The sequence below is a fragment of the Bos grunniens genome, chromosome 18, assembly GCF_055505025.1.
Source record: "Bos grunniens cultivar Pamir isolate PY7600 chromosome 18, Bosgru_T2T1.0, whole genome shotgun sequence".
Lineage (NCBI taxonomy): Eukaryota > Metazoa > Chordata > Mammalia > Artiodactyla > Bovidae > Bos > Bos grunniens.
Window position 1 is genome coordinate 45,055,562 of NC_141182.1, and position 18,585 is coordinate 45,074,146.

The 18,585-nt window shown below is 47.6% G+C and overlaps 1 protein-coding gene across 3 annotated transcripts in view; it reads left to right on the plus strand.

The window, feature by feature from the left end:
* The window catches only part of WTIP (WT1 interacting protein), an 80,501-nt gene that overhangs the window by 25,513 nt on the left and 36,403 nt on the right, over positions 1-18,585 (plus strand). For all 3 annotated transcript variants that reach the window (XM_086351786.1, XM_086351787.1, XM_086351789.1), the window contains one exon: positions 1-18,585. This exon is cut by the window's right edge and continues 20,934 nt beyond it. In XM_086351786.1, the coding sequence (XP_086207912.1) occupies positions 1-141 (141 nt within the window). In that variant the 3' untranslated portion in view covers positions 142-18,585.

Sequence of the window (18,585 nt, forward strand, 5' to 3'; positions counted from 1 at the left end):
GACTGCGGGCTGCAGCTCAGCGGGGAGGATGGACGCCGCTGCTACCCCCTGGAAGGCCACCTGCTGTGTCGCCGATGCCACCTGCGGCGCCTCCGGCCTGGGCCACTTCCCTCACCTGCTGTGCATGTCACGGAGCTCTGAGCCGGGGCTGAGAGCCCGACCCTGGGGTCGTGTTTGTGCTTGCACGAGCCTGCGGTTTTGCGTGCGTGCCCGTGCGTGCGTAGTTTTGCGTTGAAGCGCGCATGTTTTTCTGCGCAGGCGCGTGTTTTCTGCGTTCGCGCGTGTTTTTTTGCGTAGGCGCATTTTTGCGTGTGCGCTGGCGACACGCGACCCAGGTCAGTGCCAGAGCTTTGTGTCAGGGTGGGCGCGGCGGCGGGCTCCCACCCTACCCCGATCCCCACCAGCCACCGAGCTGCTGTCCGAGGGGCCGGCCCCGCGGCGAAGCTATTAATATTTATTCACCGTCTGTGCCTCCTCAAGCCGCTTTTTTTCTTCCGGGCCCTGCCTGCTTCCCGCCCTTCCCCCCACCAGCGGCTTTCCCTTTCGGGACCCCCTGTGCCCGGTAGCCTCGTGGCGGGGGAGGCTCCCAGACCGGCTCTGGGTCGCGTAGCTGAAGATTGCCATTACCACGTGCAGGGGTGCCGGATACACGGCCGCCGTCCTCCGACTGGCCTTGGGGCAGGAGTCAGGTTCCCTGAAGCGAAGGGGTCTGGGATCCCCTTCTAGAGCACCCCGGGGCTGGGTGTGGCTTGGCAGGCGGGGGTTTGGGGAAGGGCACGTGTATTTGTCTCTTAAGCGCCTTGCCTGCTGGTTGGGTGGGAAGGGTTCGTTGTTTGGGTGGGGTCACTGGAGGGGGTGAGGAATGACCCCCCTCAGGGAATGGGGCCTGCGAAGGACCCCTGCCTTTGGCCACTGCGGGTTTTGGTCACCCGGATTCCGATGGGTGTTTTCAGCCGTCATCTCGCCCTGGGCTCCTTCCCAAACCCTCCCCATCCTCAGCCTCGCGAAAAGAGCGCCTTCTCACTCAGAATTCCAGTCACAGGTCTCGGTCAAGAGAGACCGCGAGGGGGCGCCCTGCCCACTTGTTGCAGGAAAGCACTGTGTATTAGGCTCCACGACAAAAAGCATATGAGTTGACTTAAATTAAGTTTTTCTTTTGAGAATATTTTCATTTTCTTTAAAAGAATATAGTTTTCTTTTAAAACCTTGGTCCACGGTTGTTATTTCTTAGGAGAATCACAAGCTCAAAAATGTCAATTTGTGTAGCATACAGCTAGTGTTCAAGTGGTAAAAGCATTGTAGTTTGACTATGTTTTTGTATAAATTCCTCTGAAATCTCAGGCTTTTGACTAGCGTGGGGTTTTGTTTGTGTCAGTGTCTTGAAAGCGGTGACCTAATGAAATGTGGTATGTGGAAATGTAGATTTTTCTTTTTCCCTCTGAAAGACACATCAGCATTGGGAAGCCTGGACTTCTTATTCATTCCTAGTGTTGGATTTGCACTGGTAGGTGGCCCGGGCAGGCCCCTGCGGCTGAGAGACCCCCCCTAATCAGGATAACCATCACAGTGATTTTCATGGAATACTTTAAGTCCACTTGTTCCTATGAGAACTGAACCACCTCCTCTTGACTAGTGTTCTTATCCATGTGTGAGATGTGGGATCTCTTGTAGGATGATTCATCTGGGGGAGCCCGGCTGTAGGAAGTGAAGGTTGTCAGGAGTGCCCATGGGGATAGGTAGGAGGGGAAGTGGCAGCCATCAGCGTCCAGCTAGTGTGAAAACTGGAGCCGGGAGGCCCCCTAGTGGGCGGAGGGCGCAAGTACATGGTGAGTTACACAGAGGTTGTCCTGAGATGGGGAAAGCGTGTGTCTTCCTGAGGAAGGGGCTTCAGAAGGATCAAAGTGGCTTCTTGGAGGAGCTGATCCCAGTGGGGCAGGTGAGAGTAAATTCCTGGGACGGGTGGCTGTTTCTGGCTTTTTCTTCCTTCTGAGCTGGGCTGCTTTGCTTTGTAGCCCATTATTGCAAAGCTTTTTTGTGACTGCTTCCAGTGTCAAAGCTGCTTTGCCCTGGGTTTCTCCTTATTGCAAATGCAGCTTGTATCTTCTCTCTTCCTTTGTGTCTGCTGTGGAGGTGACCCCCACCATTGCTTTCCTCATCTGCTCTATCCTGGTTACTATGCTCCCCCACACAGATGAACCAAGTCATCACAGCATGGAGCCCTCTTCGAGTTCATGTGCCAGACTTTATCAAAAGTCAGAGCCAAGGGAATGCATCTCTGGCTGCTTTTTCTCTTTGGGCTCCAAATACAGAAGCCCTGTATTGGCTTTTCCCATCGCTGGTGACTGCCACCATCCCTCTAGCCCCAGAGCCTTTGCACATGCAGGTCACTCTGCCTGGACCCACTCCCTGCCCATAACTTTAATTCCTGATCAGAACCTTCCAATCTCAGCTACACAAATAAGCCAGCCTCCCAGGTATTAACATTTCACCAAACACCCAGAATTTAGGGCCCTGGTCTGTAAGCTGTTTTTAGGGAGAAACGTCTTCTAGTTCATTGTGAGGAGTTATGCTGACGTGATGGCTGTGGAACTGAGGAAGCAGTGTGAGAGTCAGACTCTGAGGCAGGTAGATCACCCATGATCGTATAAGGCAGGGTGCCAAACCAGGCTGCCTTAGAATGTCGCTTTTGTTAACTGCTGAACTTTCATGTACTGAGAGAATAAGAATTCTCTTGATGGTACATCTCCTTGCTAGAGGGTGGAGACACTCTCCAGGCCAGGGTCTGTCTGAGTTGTTTATTCTTGTCTTCACAGTTCCTGGCCTGTGGTTACTGCAGCTTGAGCCAGACCCTGTCCTGACCTTTAGAGTCTCAATTTAGGACCTTTCTCCCTCACTGATTTGCACCAAGTACAACCTGAGTTGCCAGATGAAGGAGTCACAGGTGGAATAAAAGCACAAAAACAGGTTTCCACAAATACTATACATGCTGCACATCAAGTGTGTGTCCTAGGAAGTACACACACAGGTGTGCCTTTGTGGCTGGAGACTCTTGGGTGCTAGGTCCACTGCTGTGTGTGTGTGTGAGAGAGAGGTAGGGAGGTTGGTTGAGGTGAGTGAGAAGGGGAGGAAGGGAGAGGAGAGAAAGACATGGAGACTGGGAGGGAGATAAGAGAGGGGGCGTGAGATTGTGAGAGACACTCAGAGAACTAGATACTGTGAGGGATAGAGATGTTGAGAATACATTGTGAAAGAGATTGAATGTTTGGGAGTGACAGCGAGATGGTGAGAGAGGAACATTGTGAGAGTTCGAGAGGGAGGTTCACTGTTTTGAGAGGATGAGAGAATGGTGGAGAGAAAGATTAAGAAAGACATTGAGAAATGGAGTGAGCCAGAGGGGGAGAGAGATTGATTTAACCGAGGTGAACAGAACCTAGGTTCTTTTTCCCACAAGGCAGGGCCCCCCCCCAGGGCCTGGTGATTTGGAAATATTTGGCTGACTTGGCCCACAAATAGATTCACCTTCTCTAAGTGACAAAGGCTGTGGTGTGTGTGTACATGATGTTGGGCTAGGCTGGTCTCTTGGAGGTGGGTCTTGACTATGGGGTGCCTACATGGCAGAATAGGAGGAAATGATGCTCACTCCTCCTGGTCAGTGCTCCCTGCCTCTCTTTGGCCAGGAAACAAACATGAGATCTTGCTGAACTGTAGATAAACTTTTGAGTGCCTCCTGTAGGCTTGTTCTGGAGGGGCCTAGAAGGGAATAATAGGCAGTTGGGGTAATTATTTGTGGGACCTGGGAGGGTCTGGCATAGGAATCCACAGTGGCAGAGGTCTGGAGTGCAAGGTGGGAGGAGGAGTGACTTGGAGTCAGTGGGCAGATCCTGGCGGTGATGCACAGTTGAGTGGGGTGATGAGTGGGGCTGTGCTCAACCACCTTCTACTGCCTCAACTCCATCCCTAAGGCTGGTCTTCTATAGCTGATGCCCCCTGGGAGGAGGGCAAAAAGGTGAGAGTAGACTCAGCCTTGGGGGGCTTCAGGAGGGCCTTGGGTTGGGATTGAGGACAGGTCTCGGGGTAGGGGCAGCAACCACATTGTTGACCTTCCAGCCAGCAGCTCTGGAGGACCTGCCCCTGTGTGGTGTGTGGACTTCAGGCCTGCATGTGCCTGAAGTGGGTGTGTGGGTACCTGGCTGGGAGAGGGGTGTGCATGCTCTCGGGACTGAGTGACTTCTGGGAGCAGGCCTGGGTTGGGGGTTCTGAAATGGAAGTGTGCACATGACCTGGGGTGCACAGGAGGAGGCTCTTCCTCAGGTATCCCAGGAGTAATTCTGTGTGGCACCGTGTCCTGAAGTAGCAGACTGGTCTGAGGCTACAAGTGTGTATGAGGCCCCTAGTTCCTGGAGACCGAGCCCATGAAGTGTCTGGGAGCTTGGAGAACTGGGGGAACATAGCTGGAGTGGCAGATGCTTCCCCCTACCGTCTTCCTGCTCTGGCCCTGAGGACGCAGCTGGGCTTCCTTCTCTAACCCTGGGGGAGTGTGTCACAGGTGGGCCCTTTGCTGTCCTGCAATGAGGGTCACCACGGAGGGCAGAGCAGGCCTGGGTGTCTCCCCAGGGACACCAGGGCCCTCAGGTCTCCCTGGGCCACAGAGACTATGGCCCTGAAACATCTTGCACTTAGATGGGAAGCACTCAGCACTGGTGTTGGTGTGCCTGTCACATACACATTTGTCCGTCACTATTTGCTCACCTGTTGTTCCCAACATTCCACGCTAGTGCACACCCTCCTTCACCTGTGCTGTGCAGGTGTACCTGCTCATGTCTCACACACACCTGTGCTGCCCACTGGTTACATGACGGTCCCACAAACTCTACCTTATCTTCCTGAAGTTACCTGCCACACACTTGTCACTGGCACCTGTGTGACCCAGCTGACTCACTCCTCTGTGACAGTGTCTGGGCCATCAGTGCTCCATCCACGGTTGGCCTTGTGGACACCAATGGTGGGGCTCAAACCCAGGAAGAGGCATTTCACTGGCCCGATGTTTACCCACCCTCCTTCAACCCGATTGATTTGGGAACTTCCTCTTCCGTCTGAGCAATAGTACTAGAGGATTTCCAGGCCTCTTCAGCTGGGCTCTGCCTGGCCTGTGGTCTGGTATGGCCACGTTCCTGAGCTGTGTGGGTCTCAGCCAGAGGCTACTATCCTTGCAGACATGTGGGGCCTTTTGAGGCTTAACCTGTTCCAAGCCACCCCTCCTTGTCTCCCTGCCCAGCTGGGCTCAGCTCTCTCCTTTCACATATGCGCATTCTGGTCCCCTGCCACACCTGAGTCACCTCTGACCCTGGAAATGGGGAAATCACTGACCCTGGTGAGAAGGGCTCCCTCCAGCGTGGGAACAAGCTTTCATGGAGATGAAGGGAGTCTTGTTGACAAACTGGGGGCAGTCTTCAAAGAGGCAGAGGGTTGTGTCCATGATGGAGGAGATCAAACTCACGAGGCTTGTACCATGCAGACTGGGACCCTGTCTCTGGCGGGGTTAGGAGCCTCTCATGTGGATGAGGAAAGTCCTAAGGGAAGAACATGGAGCCCTGGGTGGGGGTCGGGGTATCTCACTGCAACATGTCAGCGGGAAGATTGCATTTAGCTCATGTGAACTGATCCACCCTCCCTTCGTCTCCTTTCTTCTTCCCTTTTTAAAAAAATATTTAAAGACTTTATTATACTTCATCTGATTGGAGAAAAAATACCTTGTTGGCTTTGGGACTGAGCAGCTGGGTATATGTTTTCCATTTTCCTAAAGCTTAGGACAGGCTTGTGTGGGAGTGTAAAGAGAAAATTCTGTTTTACTCTTTAGAGATATCTGCTGTGTGGAGCAAGCTGGTGGAGTTTGGAGCTCAGGGAAGATGAAGTCAGGGCAGGAGATACACATTTTGTAACTATGCGTTTATAGAGATGTTTAAAGTTGTGGATGAGATCATGTAGAAGGAGGCTGAGATCAGAAAGGAGAGGAGGCCCAAATCTGAGGTCTGGGCTCATTTTTCCCTCAGCAAAGGGGATAGAGCAGGGGGTGCTAGTGATGTGGTGGGCATGGAGAAGGGGTGGTTGAAGGTGGCATCAGAGAAGCCGTGGGGGAAAAGGGCAGAGAGAGGAGGTCAGGAGGCTGCTGAAGGTGTTCAGACCTTGAACAACGCTGTTTCAGAGCTGCAGTGGGGGAGACATAGATCTGAGCTCCTAGAGATGAAGAAAGGGAAGGAAAAGGAGGCAGTGAGCTCCCCTAGGTATATGGGGCAGAGGTGCAGCAGCGGGAGGAGTTGGGTCAGGGTGGGTTCTTGTAGGATGCTGAGGCCTGTTTGAGGCTCCCTGCCCACATCTCTTAAGAGCACGTACACTCCATGTGGGCATTCCCAGGGTTGTCTTCCCCACCGGACCCTGGTCCACATGGGAGTGGGGTCTGTGACTGCAGTGGTCACAGCTGTGTCCACTAGGAGCCCAGCATCCAGCTCCTAACGTGCTGGTGAATGTTGGTTAAGGGCCAGTACTTGTAAAGCACTCAGGATGCTAACAGGTGAGTAATAAATACTCAGTAAAAGTGCATAGCATATTAAAAAGCAGAGACATTTGCCAATAAAGGTCCATCTAGTCAAGGCTATGGTTTTTCCATTGGTCATGTATGGATGTGAGAGTTGGACTGTGAAGAAAGCTGAGTGCCGAAGAATTGATGCTTTTGAACTGTAGTGTTGGAGGAGACTCTTGAGAGTCCCTTGGACTGCAAGGAGATCCAACCAGTCTGTCCTAAAGGAGATCAGTCCTGGGTGTTTATTGGAAGGACTGATGCTGAAGCTGAAACTCCAATACTTTGGCCACCTCATGCGAAGAGTTGACTCATTGGAAAAGACCCTGATGGTGGGAGGGATTGAGGGCAGGAGGAGAAGGGGACGACAGAGGATGAGATGGCTGGATGGCATCACCAACTCGATGGACTTGAGTTTGGGTGGACTCTGGGAGTTGGTGATGGACAGGGAGGCCTGGCGTACTGCAATTCATCACAAAGAGTCGGACACAACTGAGCAACCGAACTGAACTGAACTGAAAAGTGCATAACTGTTGTCTGGAGACCAGGAAGTAGCTGAAGACTGAGTGGTTCTGGAGGTCTTGCTCCAGATCCTGAGGGATAGAACAGTTAGAGATGCCCAGTGGCACCATGCAGGCCAGCTTTGTGTGCCAGCACTGTAGCCAGCCCCTGAAACTGGGCTGTTTCACCATCCAGGAATCTATTGCTCCATCACTACCCCCAGCCAGGTCAAACCAAGAGAGAAGTAGGAAGGGACTAACTCAGAGTGGAGCCATTTATCAACCCCCATCAGGATGTGTTTCACACATTCATCTCCCAGCCTGGTTGATGTCTGTGGAAAGTGCCAACAGCATCACTCTGATTGGGAAGTGTCTGACACAGCCCCAGGGAGAACATTAGCTAAAAAGTAAAATCACTGGAGGCTTTCTGACTTCCTGTGGGGGCAAACAGTTGTGGATCATCAGTGGGTGAGCGAGGCACAGACTCTGTTTTAGGCCAGCTGGACACTCAGCTCAATCTCCCTGAAGACAAGTGATAGAGCTGCAAACGCTGTTTGGAGATCTCAGAGCGAATGAATGAAGATGCTGGTGAACAACTTCACATGGAGCTAAAGGAACTGGCCTTGGGGGAGGAAAGGCTGATTAGAAGCTGAAAGAAAAGAACTTCAAGATAGTGGCAGGATATCTTGAGTGTGTTCAGGATGAAGCTGAGACTAGACAGGGGAAGCCCAGTATCAGAGGGAACACACTGAACTTAAACAATGACAGCTGGAAGGCGATGATGAGCTGAAGGGTGTAGAAAACCAGATGCCTTATATTCCTGGGGAATGAAACAAGCTGAATGCTGCTGGGAGCTGGATGGTGTTGCTACCAGTGCCCTGGCCAATAGGATGGGTTTGAAGTTTTAGAGGTTTTGGCATGTTCCCTGTGGAGTCTGAAGTCTCAGACAAATGTAAGGAGCTGCTGGTACACTGGTCTGGGGTCTGTGTTTTATCTGGAACAGCAGGTTTCCTGGGCTGTGTGCAGCAGTTCGCAGAAGAGGCTGAGAAAGAGGACTTCCTTACAGGCTGGATGTGAGAGGGCAAGATGGAAGACAGAGGAGGCGGTGGTGGCTCCAATTCTGTCAAACCCAGTTCAGCTCTGAGGAACAGTGGGCGGAAACTCTCAAGTTCATACTGTTGAATGTTAAGTAGGGCCTTGCTTGGGTATCCTCACAGTTTCATAATAAATGAACTCATTTTTTTCCTCATGAAGATACTTGCCTTAAAGATGTAAGTTTTTTGTTTTGTTTGCAAAAAATGTTCTAAATTCAGGTCATATCAAACAGCACATGTTTACAGTACAAAAGAAAAATACAGGAAAAGCCACTCTTGTTTTAAAATATCCTTTGATAGTTTGTATAATTACAACAGGCCATTTATTGTGACCAGCCCATGTCATAATTTTGACTCGTAACCCCATGCCTTCCTTTTCAAACTGTTATCTTCAAAGTGTCCAGTTTAAGTTTGCTTATTTTTTTTTTAAGCCTCAGTTGAATTGAGATTGGTGTGTTTTCACTGAATTTTATCTCTCTCAACTTCCTGTACTCAAAATACGAAATAGAAATTTTTATCTCCACTGAGATAATGAAATGTGTAAGCTACACAGTTGGGTAATGTGAGAAAATGACAACATATAAGCTTTGTCTGGTCACCATATGATGTGATTGAAAGTTTGTACTGTAACATGTCTCTCTTGGTACTAGGTTCTAGTACCGAATGGCCGCTGTGCTCTGTCTTAGAGATATGAAATGGTGTTGGATACTATTTCCCACCCTGAGTCACGTGGCCATTTTGAGTCTTTTCCCCCTCCTTTTTTCTGCTGCTGGGCCTCCTCTCACCCCACAGTGCTGCTCTGAACCTGCTTGCCTTTTCCAGTTGTCTCCCAACTCTGCTCAGGGCTGGGTATGACCCTCCCCCACCCTTCATCAAGAGGAAGTGTGGGCTCAGTTCCTCCTCCTCCAACGGAAACTCATTGGCTTGCAGCACCCCTGGCCACCTCCTTGCCAGGGTCATAGGGAGCATGGCTTGAAAGCTTGTTCATGCTGTCCCCACCCTAAAGATGCTCCCTAGACCTAGAGCCCTTTCCTTTTCTTCTCCTTTTAAATATTTTATATCAAGACATATATGTACAGTGAAGCTAGAAAACATGTTCAATTTGAAGGAAAGAAGAACACGCGCCAGTGGATCTGTTTCCTAGTGAAAGGTTGCTGCTGTGAGCCATGAGTTTCGTCAGGGTTCGTGACCTCTGGAGGAGAGGATTTCGTCTCAGAGTCTGAGACAAGGCTTGACTGCTGCTGCTGCTAAGTCACTTCAGTCGTGTCTGACTCTGTGCGACCCCATAGACGGCAGCCCACCAGGCTCCCCCGTCCCTGGGATTCCCCAGGCAAGAACACTGGAGTGGGTTGCCATTTCCTTCTCCAATGCGTGAAAGTGAAAAGTGAAAGTGAAGTCGCTCAGTTGTGTCTGACCCTCAGCGACCCCATGGACTGTAGCCTTCCAGGCTCCTCCGTCCATGGGATTTTCCAGGCAAGAGTAGTGGAGTGGGGTGCCATTGCCGGCTTGACTACTTGGAGTTTTTTGTGTAGCAAATTTCTGTTAAAGTATAATAGAGATAGGGAAAGCTTCTGACATAGACATCAGAAGGGGACAGAAAGAGTGCCCCCTTGCTAGTTTTTAGCAAAAGCGTCTGCCTGCAATGCAGGAGACCCGGGTTCGATCCCTGGGTTGGGAAGATCCCCTGGAGAAGGAAATGGCAACCCACTCCAGTATTCTTGCCTGGAGAATCCCATGGACAGAGGAGCCGGGCGGGCTACAGTCCACAGAGTTGCAAAGAGTCAGACACGACTGAGCGACTTTACTTTCACTTTATGTCTGTTAGAAAGCTGTTAATCAAATAAGGGAGACACCTCAAAGCTGAGGGAGTTTTACCAGGCCCCCGTCCCACAATATGCATTTTTGAGGCGGGATGGCATAAGGTGTGTCATCCCCTGGCCATCAAACAATTGACAGGATACTGGTTTGTTGAGCCATTATCAGCCCAAGGTTTGAAGAAAGAAAAAGTCTCAGGTGGAAGCATTTTGAAGAAAGGCAGATTCCAAGGTAAATAGTTTCATCAGCACAGCTTAGGAAAAACGTTTCCATAAGAAAAACACATTGGTTAGCTCAAGGAAGAACCAGGCGGAAGCCTCTTTTAATTTGGTATAGAGAAGGAAAAAAAACATTTGCCACTTGCGGTTTATTTCCTCCTGCTGCTTGGGGACCTCTGGCCTTCCTGCCTATTACCCTCTCATTCCCCCCTTTTCTTTTAGAAGAATTATATTGCTTAGGGAAAGGGGCAACATTCTCATTCCATAACTGCTTCTGAGCTGACAAGGGGCGTCGTCCCTAAATTGGTGAGGCACCATATTGTCCTCACCTTCCAAATGAGGGTCTCTGATCCAGAGTTCCCGAGTAGTAGTTGGAGGAAGCTGTGGCACTCATAGGAGTTTGGACAACCATTTGTAACTTAAAAGCCTTCATACGGCTAGAAAAAAATCCAGCTATGCAGTTGCAGATGCAGGGGGCAAACAGCAAAAATAGAACAATCAGAATTACTACAATTAAGATAGTTGTCCACCGTGGGCAACTAGTTAACATCTCCCAAAGTGAAGCAACTGAAGCTTCAGAGTACGCATAGCCTGAATCATCTTGTTCATGTATTTAATAAAGTGAGTGACATTAGTGCTTATTGTAAATATTGGCACAAGTTTCTCCTTGTGTGACTTAGAATATCTGAGGCCAATCTGTTGTTCAGCAGTAAGGGCTGAAATAGCTTTTTGAGGATCTTGTAAGGCTTGTTGAGTAAAGTTAGAGCATCAACTCATAGCATAATGTCTGTAGTTCCCAGAGAGGGAATGAATATTGCAGCCAAATAATCATAGCAATGAAATACAGACCTTGTCCAACAATTCTAAGGTGTGGCAAATTAGCAGGCTTCTCTGGAAGCTCTGAAAATATGAAGCCATGAATAAAAGCTAGACCTAGGTTGCTTCTCCCTATGCAGCCAGGGGGAAGCTACGCCCATAGCTAAGAGCCACGTATCCATTAGGTCTCATTTGGAGCAAACCAGTGTGACAGGGAGCCAGTCTCAATCAGCGCCTGGCCAGGCAAAAGGAGGACCTGTACAGGGGTTGGAAAACGCAGGAATGATTACATGCATATTTCTTGAGGCAAAAACCCCAGTTGTTTCCAATCATTATAGTTCTAACTTTTGGGGATGTCTCTATTTGTTCCCAGCATATGAGAGCACTAGACATTAGGCGTCCCTTTTCAGGAGTTAGCCATATGACCTCATCCCGTATTTTATAAATATCAGGTAAAAATCCATCAGATCTAGACCCATTTGTCTTATGTGCACCAAAATCGTCATTAAACCAAGTTAAAACAATCGATATTAAAAGTCACATTATGTCTGTAGTTAAGGTGCAAAGTGTTAACGCCGGTCCATTTTAGGATTGTTAGATGTTATCAGATTAATAAGAGGCATCACATATGATTGTTGTTGTCGAAGGTAGTCGCAGACTAGGAGAAAGTCCTTTCCTTGAAGTGGAGACACCCACCACAGGAAGTCTTCCACTGATGAGGAGGGGCAAGCTCTGCAGATCCATCAATTAGACTGATTGTGGAATATGGCTTAGGAATGAGCCCAGGACAGGAAGGCATTATCTTGAGAGTTAAACAGCAGAATCAGGATTTTGGAGTCAGCAGAAGCAGACCCGTATATAGATTATCAGGCCCATTTGAAAAGTGAAAAAGTAAAAGCATAGAGAATAAAGATAAAATGATTGGCTTAGCCTGAGGGGTCAGGATGCCACTTTTAACTCTTGTGGTACACCCATGAATCAGTTCCTGGCACCTTGACAGTTGTGGGGGAAGAAAGAATAACCTGGTTAGGGCCTTCCCAGAGGGCCTCAAGAGATGGCCCCCAGGTCCCAATGTCTTTATCAGGACCTTGGTTCCTGGCTTAAACCACGGCTTGTTTGACTCAAAGCCTGGGTCATGTGTCACCTCCTGGAGTTCTTGTGATGCCTGTTGAAAAGCTGAAATCTGCCACAAACTTTAAACTTAGTTATTGGTTCTTCCAACAACAATGACTGACAAACAAATTAAACTCTGATCCTGTGGGCAAGCTCAAAGCAGGAACTTGCAGGAGAGCAGTTTGTAGAGCCTTCAAAGCCTTTTGAGTATCTAGAGACCAAACCAGTTTGTTGGTTTGGGCTTGTTGAGTTTCAGTTATGTTTATATAAAGGCCGGGCAAGTTCCCCATAACCCAGAATCCAAATGCGGCAGTAGCCTGTGATGCCCCCAAATCTTCTTAGATGTCTTAAAGTCATAGGTAGGGGATGATTTAGTATAGGCTTAATTGTCTCAGGGCCTATGGCCCTCGTCCCTTTGGATATGATTAGGCCCAGATATTTAACAGATTGTTGACAAAGCTGAGCCTTTCCCCTTGAGGCCTTATAACCACAGCCAGCCAAAAGGTTTAAGAAGCCTTCTGAGGCTTGCAAGCAAGCTTCCTCTGTCTCAGAGCAGAATATCATCTACGTATTGTAACACCAGTAGCCCCACTGCCTCGGGGCTATTAAAGTTTTGTAGGTCCCGTGAAAAACTCTGTCTGAATCAGTGAGGGCTGTTATGGAACCCCTGGGGCAAGAAGCTGGCTGGGTAGGGTCTTCAAAGGCAAATAAAAATTGACTTTCCTCTGCTAATGGTATAGAATTGAAGGCATCTTTTAAATGAATTACTGAAAAATATTTAGCTCTTCAGGAATTTCAGACAATAGAGTATAAGGATTAGGCACCATGGGGTGTAAAGGAACCACAGACTCATTTATTATTCATAAATCTTGAACTAGTCACCATTTATCATTTGACTTTTTCACACCCAAAGTAGGGGTGTTGCGTGGACTGTTACAGGGAATTAATAGCCCCTGCTCCTTTAAATTTTCAATGATATCTTTTAACCCTTACTTAACCTCGGATTTTAGGGGATACTGCTTTTGATGTGGAAAAATGTGTGGGTCTTTGAGCTTGACAGTGACAGGAACAGCATTTTGTGCTCGACCCACAGTTTTTCCATCAGCCCACACTCTAGGATTTATATTTTGTTCAATTAATGGGGAGAAAGAGAGGGCTCCATATTCATGAAAACAGAGGCATGGATCTTGCTCAGTATATCCATCCCCAAAAAGGGTGAGGAGACTCTGGCACAATCAGAAACTCATGTAAAAACAGCACAGAGTCCTAGTTGCAGCTTAGAGGACAACTGAAATAATAACGTTTGGCTTGTCCAGACATTGCAGTTACAGTAGTGGATTGGGGAGAAAGTGGGCCAGGGGCTTCAGTAAGCACAGAGTAAGTTGCCCTGGTGTCCAAAAGAAAATCAACTGATTGCCCCCCCCCCCCCCCACCACAGTTATTAATACCTGAGGTTTCTCAGGTGTAATTAGAATGGGAGCTTGTGTGGGGACCCCTGGGCACCTTTAGTCCTGATTGTCTTGAGAGTTCAACCCCTGGGTCCTACGCCTCTGGGGGCAGTCTCTCCTCCAGTGTGGTCCTTTGCAGGTCGGACATGGACCTGGGGGCAGCTTAGAAGCCTGAGGGCAATCCTACTTGAGGTGCCCCTTCTTTTCACAGTAATCACAAATCTCCCTTTCCACCTGGATCCCTCTGGGTACTTTTCTCAGGCTGTCTCAGAACGGTTCTGACCACCATTATTAGGGCTTCAGTCTGTTCCTTGGTCTTTCTCTGCCTTTCCTTCCTCTCATATTCCTTGCCACAATAAACTGTCTAAGCCAGTTGTAACAGATTATCTAAAGACTGATTTGGTTCATATGCCTGTTTTAGTAGCTTATAGTGGATATTAGGAGCCAACTGAGTGAGAAATCTATCCTTTAAGATCATTCTTCACTCTTCACTTTTGGGATCAATCTCTGTGAATCTGTGAAGGGCTTCTCACAGTTTGTCTAGAAATTTACTGGGTGCTTCCTTCTTTTCCTGTTCTATATTTTCCAGTTTGGCATAGTTTAAAGTCTTAGCATGTACTCGCCTGAGTCCTTCAAGAATACATCTGACAAAATGACTCTGATTCCATTTTCCTTTAGCCATGATATAGTCCCAGTCTGGTTCTTTAGTTGAGACTGCCGGATTCCCAATAGGGAGGATGGCTATCTCGTCCTCCCTCTTTCCTGCTGGTTCATTACCAAGCCATTCATCTCTATAGGTGATAGCTTTCTTCAAAACTGGACTTTTTGAGTCAGGAGTTAGCGTTTGCCCCAGGATATGACTGCGTGGATCACAATAAACTGTGGAAAATTCTGAAAGAGATAGGAATAGAAGACCTCCTGACCTGCTTCTTGAGAAATCTGTATGCAGGTCAGGAAGCAACAGTTAGAACTGGACATGGAACAACAGACTGGTTCCAAATAGGAAAAGGAGTATGTCAAGGCTGTATATTGTCACTCTGTTTATTTATGCAGAGTTCAGTTCAATTCAGTCACTCAGTCGTGTCTGACTCTTTGCTACTATGCAACATTTGGACAGAAAGGCACAAAAAAATAAAATTTAAATATTTCGTGTGCCAATCTGAGAAAAAATAATTTAAATCAACAGAACAGACAAAAAGTACATCTACACAAATGAGGAAAGCAGAAAAGATACCTTACATTCATTTATCTCAGGTTTCACAAAGTGGCTTCAATGCTAAAGTAAATGTGTTAACATTTGGAAAATTACAAGACTTTTTTTTTTTTCTTCAATTTTTTCAGTTCTAATGATTACAACATAAGACAAAAAAAAAAAAAAAAAAAAAAAGGAGGGGGGCGGTGGATATTTCAGGACTTGTTTTATGAGTGTCCAAAGAGCCAAGATCTGGTTCCCATAACAGAGAAATAAGTATCGAAAGTTAAGGCAGTAAAACCTCCAACACAAAGCCATAAGACTGCAGATGACAATTTGATAGCAGGTGATCCTCAGAGAAGTGTATATAGCAATCAATGAGAGACTGCTACAGCATCTGCAGGTCAAAGTGTGAGAGTTCAAAAAAACACTTCAAGGTCGTTAGTGGATGACTGTAACTTTCACCTTATCTTATGTGTGACAGCTCACTCTATTTTTAAGAGTGGCTGCATCTATGCCACTAAATGATTGCATATTCACTTTAGTAAGGAGGCACTGCTTTTACCGATTTAGAGTCAGCCGAATGGAATTTTTGATGACACAGATGTTATTTGCTGGAACTGGAGATGATGAATCTGGTTCTCATGAACCACAGCACGCCAGGCCTCCCTGTCCATCACCAACTCCCGGAATCCACCCAAATGTCCATGTGTCGGTGATGCCACCCAACCATCTCAGCCTGTGTTGTTCTCTTCTCCTCCTGCCCTCAATCTTTCCCAGCATCAGGGTCTTCTCAAATGAGTCAGCTCTTCGCATCAGGTGGCTAAAGTATTGGAGTTTCAGCTTCAACATCAGTCCCACCAATGAACACCCAGGACTGATCTTTAGTTAGGATGGACTGATTAGATCTCCTTGCAGTCCAAGGGACTCTCATGAGTCTTCTCCAACACCACAGTTCAAAAGCATTAATTCTTCGGTGCTCAGCTTTATATTTCAACTCTCACATCCATACATGACTACTGGAAAAACCATAGCCTTGACTAAACGGACCTTTGTTGGCAAAGTGATGTCTCTGCTTTTTAATACGCTATCTAGGTTGGTCATAACTTCCCTTCCAAGGAGCAAGCATCTTTTAACTTCTTGGCTGCAATCACCATCCACAGTGATTTTCGAGCCCAGAAAAATAAAGTCAGCCACTCTTTCCCCATCTATTTGCCATGAAGTGATGGGACCGGATGCCATGATCTTAGTTTTCTGAATGTTGAGCTTTAAGCCAACTTTTTCACTGTCCTCTTTCACTTTCATCAAGAGGCTCTTCTTCACTTTCTGCCATAAGGCTGGTGTTATCTGCATATCTGAGGTTATTGATATTTCTCCCAGCAATCTTGATTCCAGCTTGTGCTTCTTCCAGCCCAGCGTTTCTCCTGATGTACTCTGCATATAAGTTAAATAAGCAGGGTGACAATATACAGCCTTGATGTACTCCTTTTCCTATTTGGAACCAGTCTGTTGTTCCATGTCCAGTTCTAACTATTGCTTCTTGACATCATGAGAAATGCTGGGCTGGATGAAGCACAAGCTGGAATCAAGATTGCCAGGAAAAATATCAATAACCTCAGATATGCCCATGACACCATCCTTATGGCAGAAAGTGAAGAACTAAAGAGCCTCTTTGATGAAAGTGAAAGAGGAGTGTGAAAAAGTTGACTTAAAACTCAACATTCAGAAAACTAAGATCATGGCATCCAGTCCCATCACTTCATGGCAAATAGATGGAGAAACCATGGAAACAGTGACAAACTTTATTTTCTTGGGCTCCAAAATCACTGCAGATGGTGAGTGCAGCCATGGAATTAAAAGACGCTTACTCCTTGGAAGGAAAGTTATGACCAACCTAGACAGCATATTAAAAAGCAGAGACATTACTTGGCCAACAAAGGTCTGTCTAGTTAAGGCTGTGATTTTTCCAGTAGTCATGTATGGATGTGAGATTTGGACTATAAAGAAAGCTGAACTCTGAAGAATTGATGCTTTTGAACTGTGTTGTTGGAGAAGACTCATGAGAGTCCCTTGGACTGCAAGGAGATCCAACCAGTCCATCCTAAAGGAGATCAGTCCTGAGTATTCATTGGAAGGACTGATGTTGAAGCTGAAACTCCAATACTTTGGCTACCTGACTCGAAGAACTGACTCATTTGAAAAGACCCTGATGCTGGGAAAGATTGAGGGCAGGAGGAGAAGGGGACAACAGAGGATGAGATGGTTGAATAACATCACCAACTCAGGGGACATGAGTTTGGGTGGACTCTGTGATTTGGTAATGGACAGGGAGGCCTGGTGTGCTGTGGTCCATGGGGTTGCAGAGAGTCAGACACGACTGAGTGACTGAACTGAACTGATACATCACATCCTTCCAAGTAAGATCATAAAGCAGAGTAACACCCTTAAGGCTCTAACATATTTTTCTGGGTCCTCCAAATAGTCTCCCAGTTCTTCCTTGATTCTTTGTATTTCTTGATAAGAAAAGGGATTATTAACCGTCATAGATGGGTTATTTTTCCTGGTGGGTGCTTCATGGAGAGGCAACAGCTTGTGTGGCTGTTTCTCAGCCTTTCTGACTGCCCTTTGCATATGATCCCAGAGGATGAACATAAAATCAAAGGTGTCCCTTCTGAGTGTCACTACACCAGTATGTGTGATAACAGAAGAGGTGGTCAAGGGCTAGCTAGCGAGGATAAAGTGATTTTTGTCCTCGAGCTATTAAGCCAATCCTTCCAAAGCCACTAGCGAGCCTTCTCTGGCCCGCTAAGAGCTAGCTTTACCAAAGGAAGAAGCCCATTGCACTTCCAATCTGACCAGATCCTGGGATTCCCGATCTATGTCCTCAAAAACCTCATGGTCACCAGCGGTGCTACTATCCATATAGATCAGAGACACAGCTGTCATAAAGACTCACTTTCAGGTTGCTACCCTCTGAGGCAGGCAGCTAAGAGAGCAACTTCTAGCCTGAGAGACATTCTGGGAGATAGAGCTCCATCCAGCTACTGAACATGCTCTTGTCTGTAGTGCGCGATACAACAACCAACATTGTGGATTGCAAGTCCCTTGAAAGTCTGTGATCCAACAGGTTTGGCTAGCAGTTCTAATTAGGACTTCCCTGGTGGCTCAGGCGGTAAAGTGTCTGTCTACAATGAAGGAGACCTGGGTTCGATCCCTGGGTCAGGAAGATTCCCCTGGAGAAGGAAATGGCAATCCACTCCAGTACTATTGCCTGGAAAATCCATGGACAGAGGAGCCTGGCAGGCTACAGTCCATGGGGTCGCAAGGAGTCGGACACGACTGAGCGACTTCACTTTCACTTTCTAATTCCTCAGGCAGTTACAAAATGGTCAAAAAGACCAGGAAAAGGTAACCGAGAAAGGAATGTTCGGTCCACATGCTTCACCCTTTTCTGGCCGCTTCCCTCGCAGGAACGTTGGGTGCCTCTTGGCATTGGCAAGTCAATATAAACCCCCGACAACGCTCCCCTTTTTGGGGCTGCCTTCAGTCATTATAAGGCACCATGAAACCACAGAGCAGGGCTCAATGCTTGCTTCGTGGCTAAATCCACGTCTCTTTCATGCTGCTTTCACACACATAGGCACACCGTAGAGTTAGTAAAGTACAGCAGAAAATGTGTTTACTAGGAGGGCAAAGAACTAGAGCTCCAAGCGTCCTTACCTTGTCTTGGAGATCTCAGATGAGCCCTCAGGATGGAAGTTTGCTGCTGTGAGCCGTGTGTTACGTGACTGTGTGTTATGTGTGTGGGATTTGTG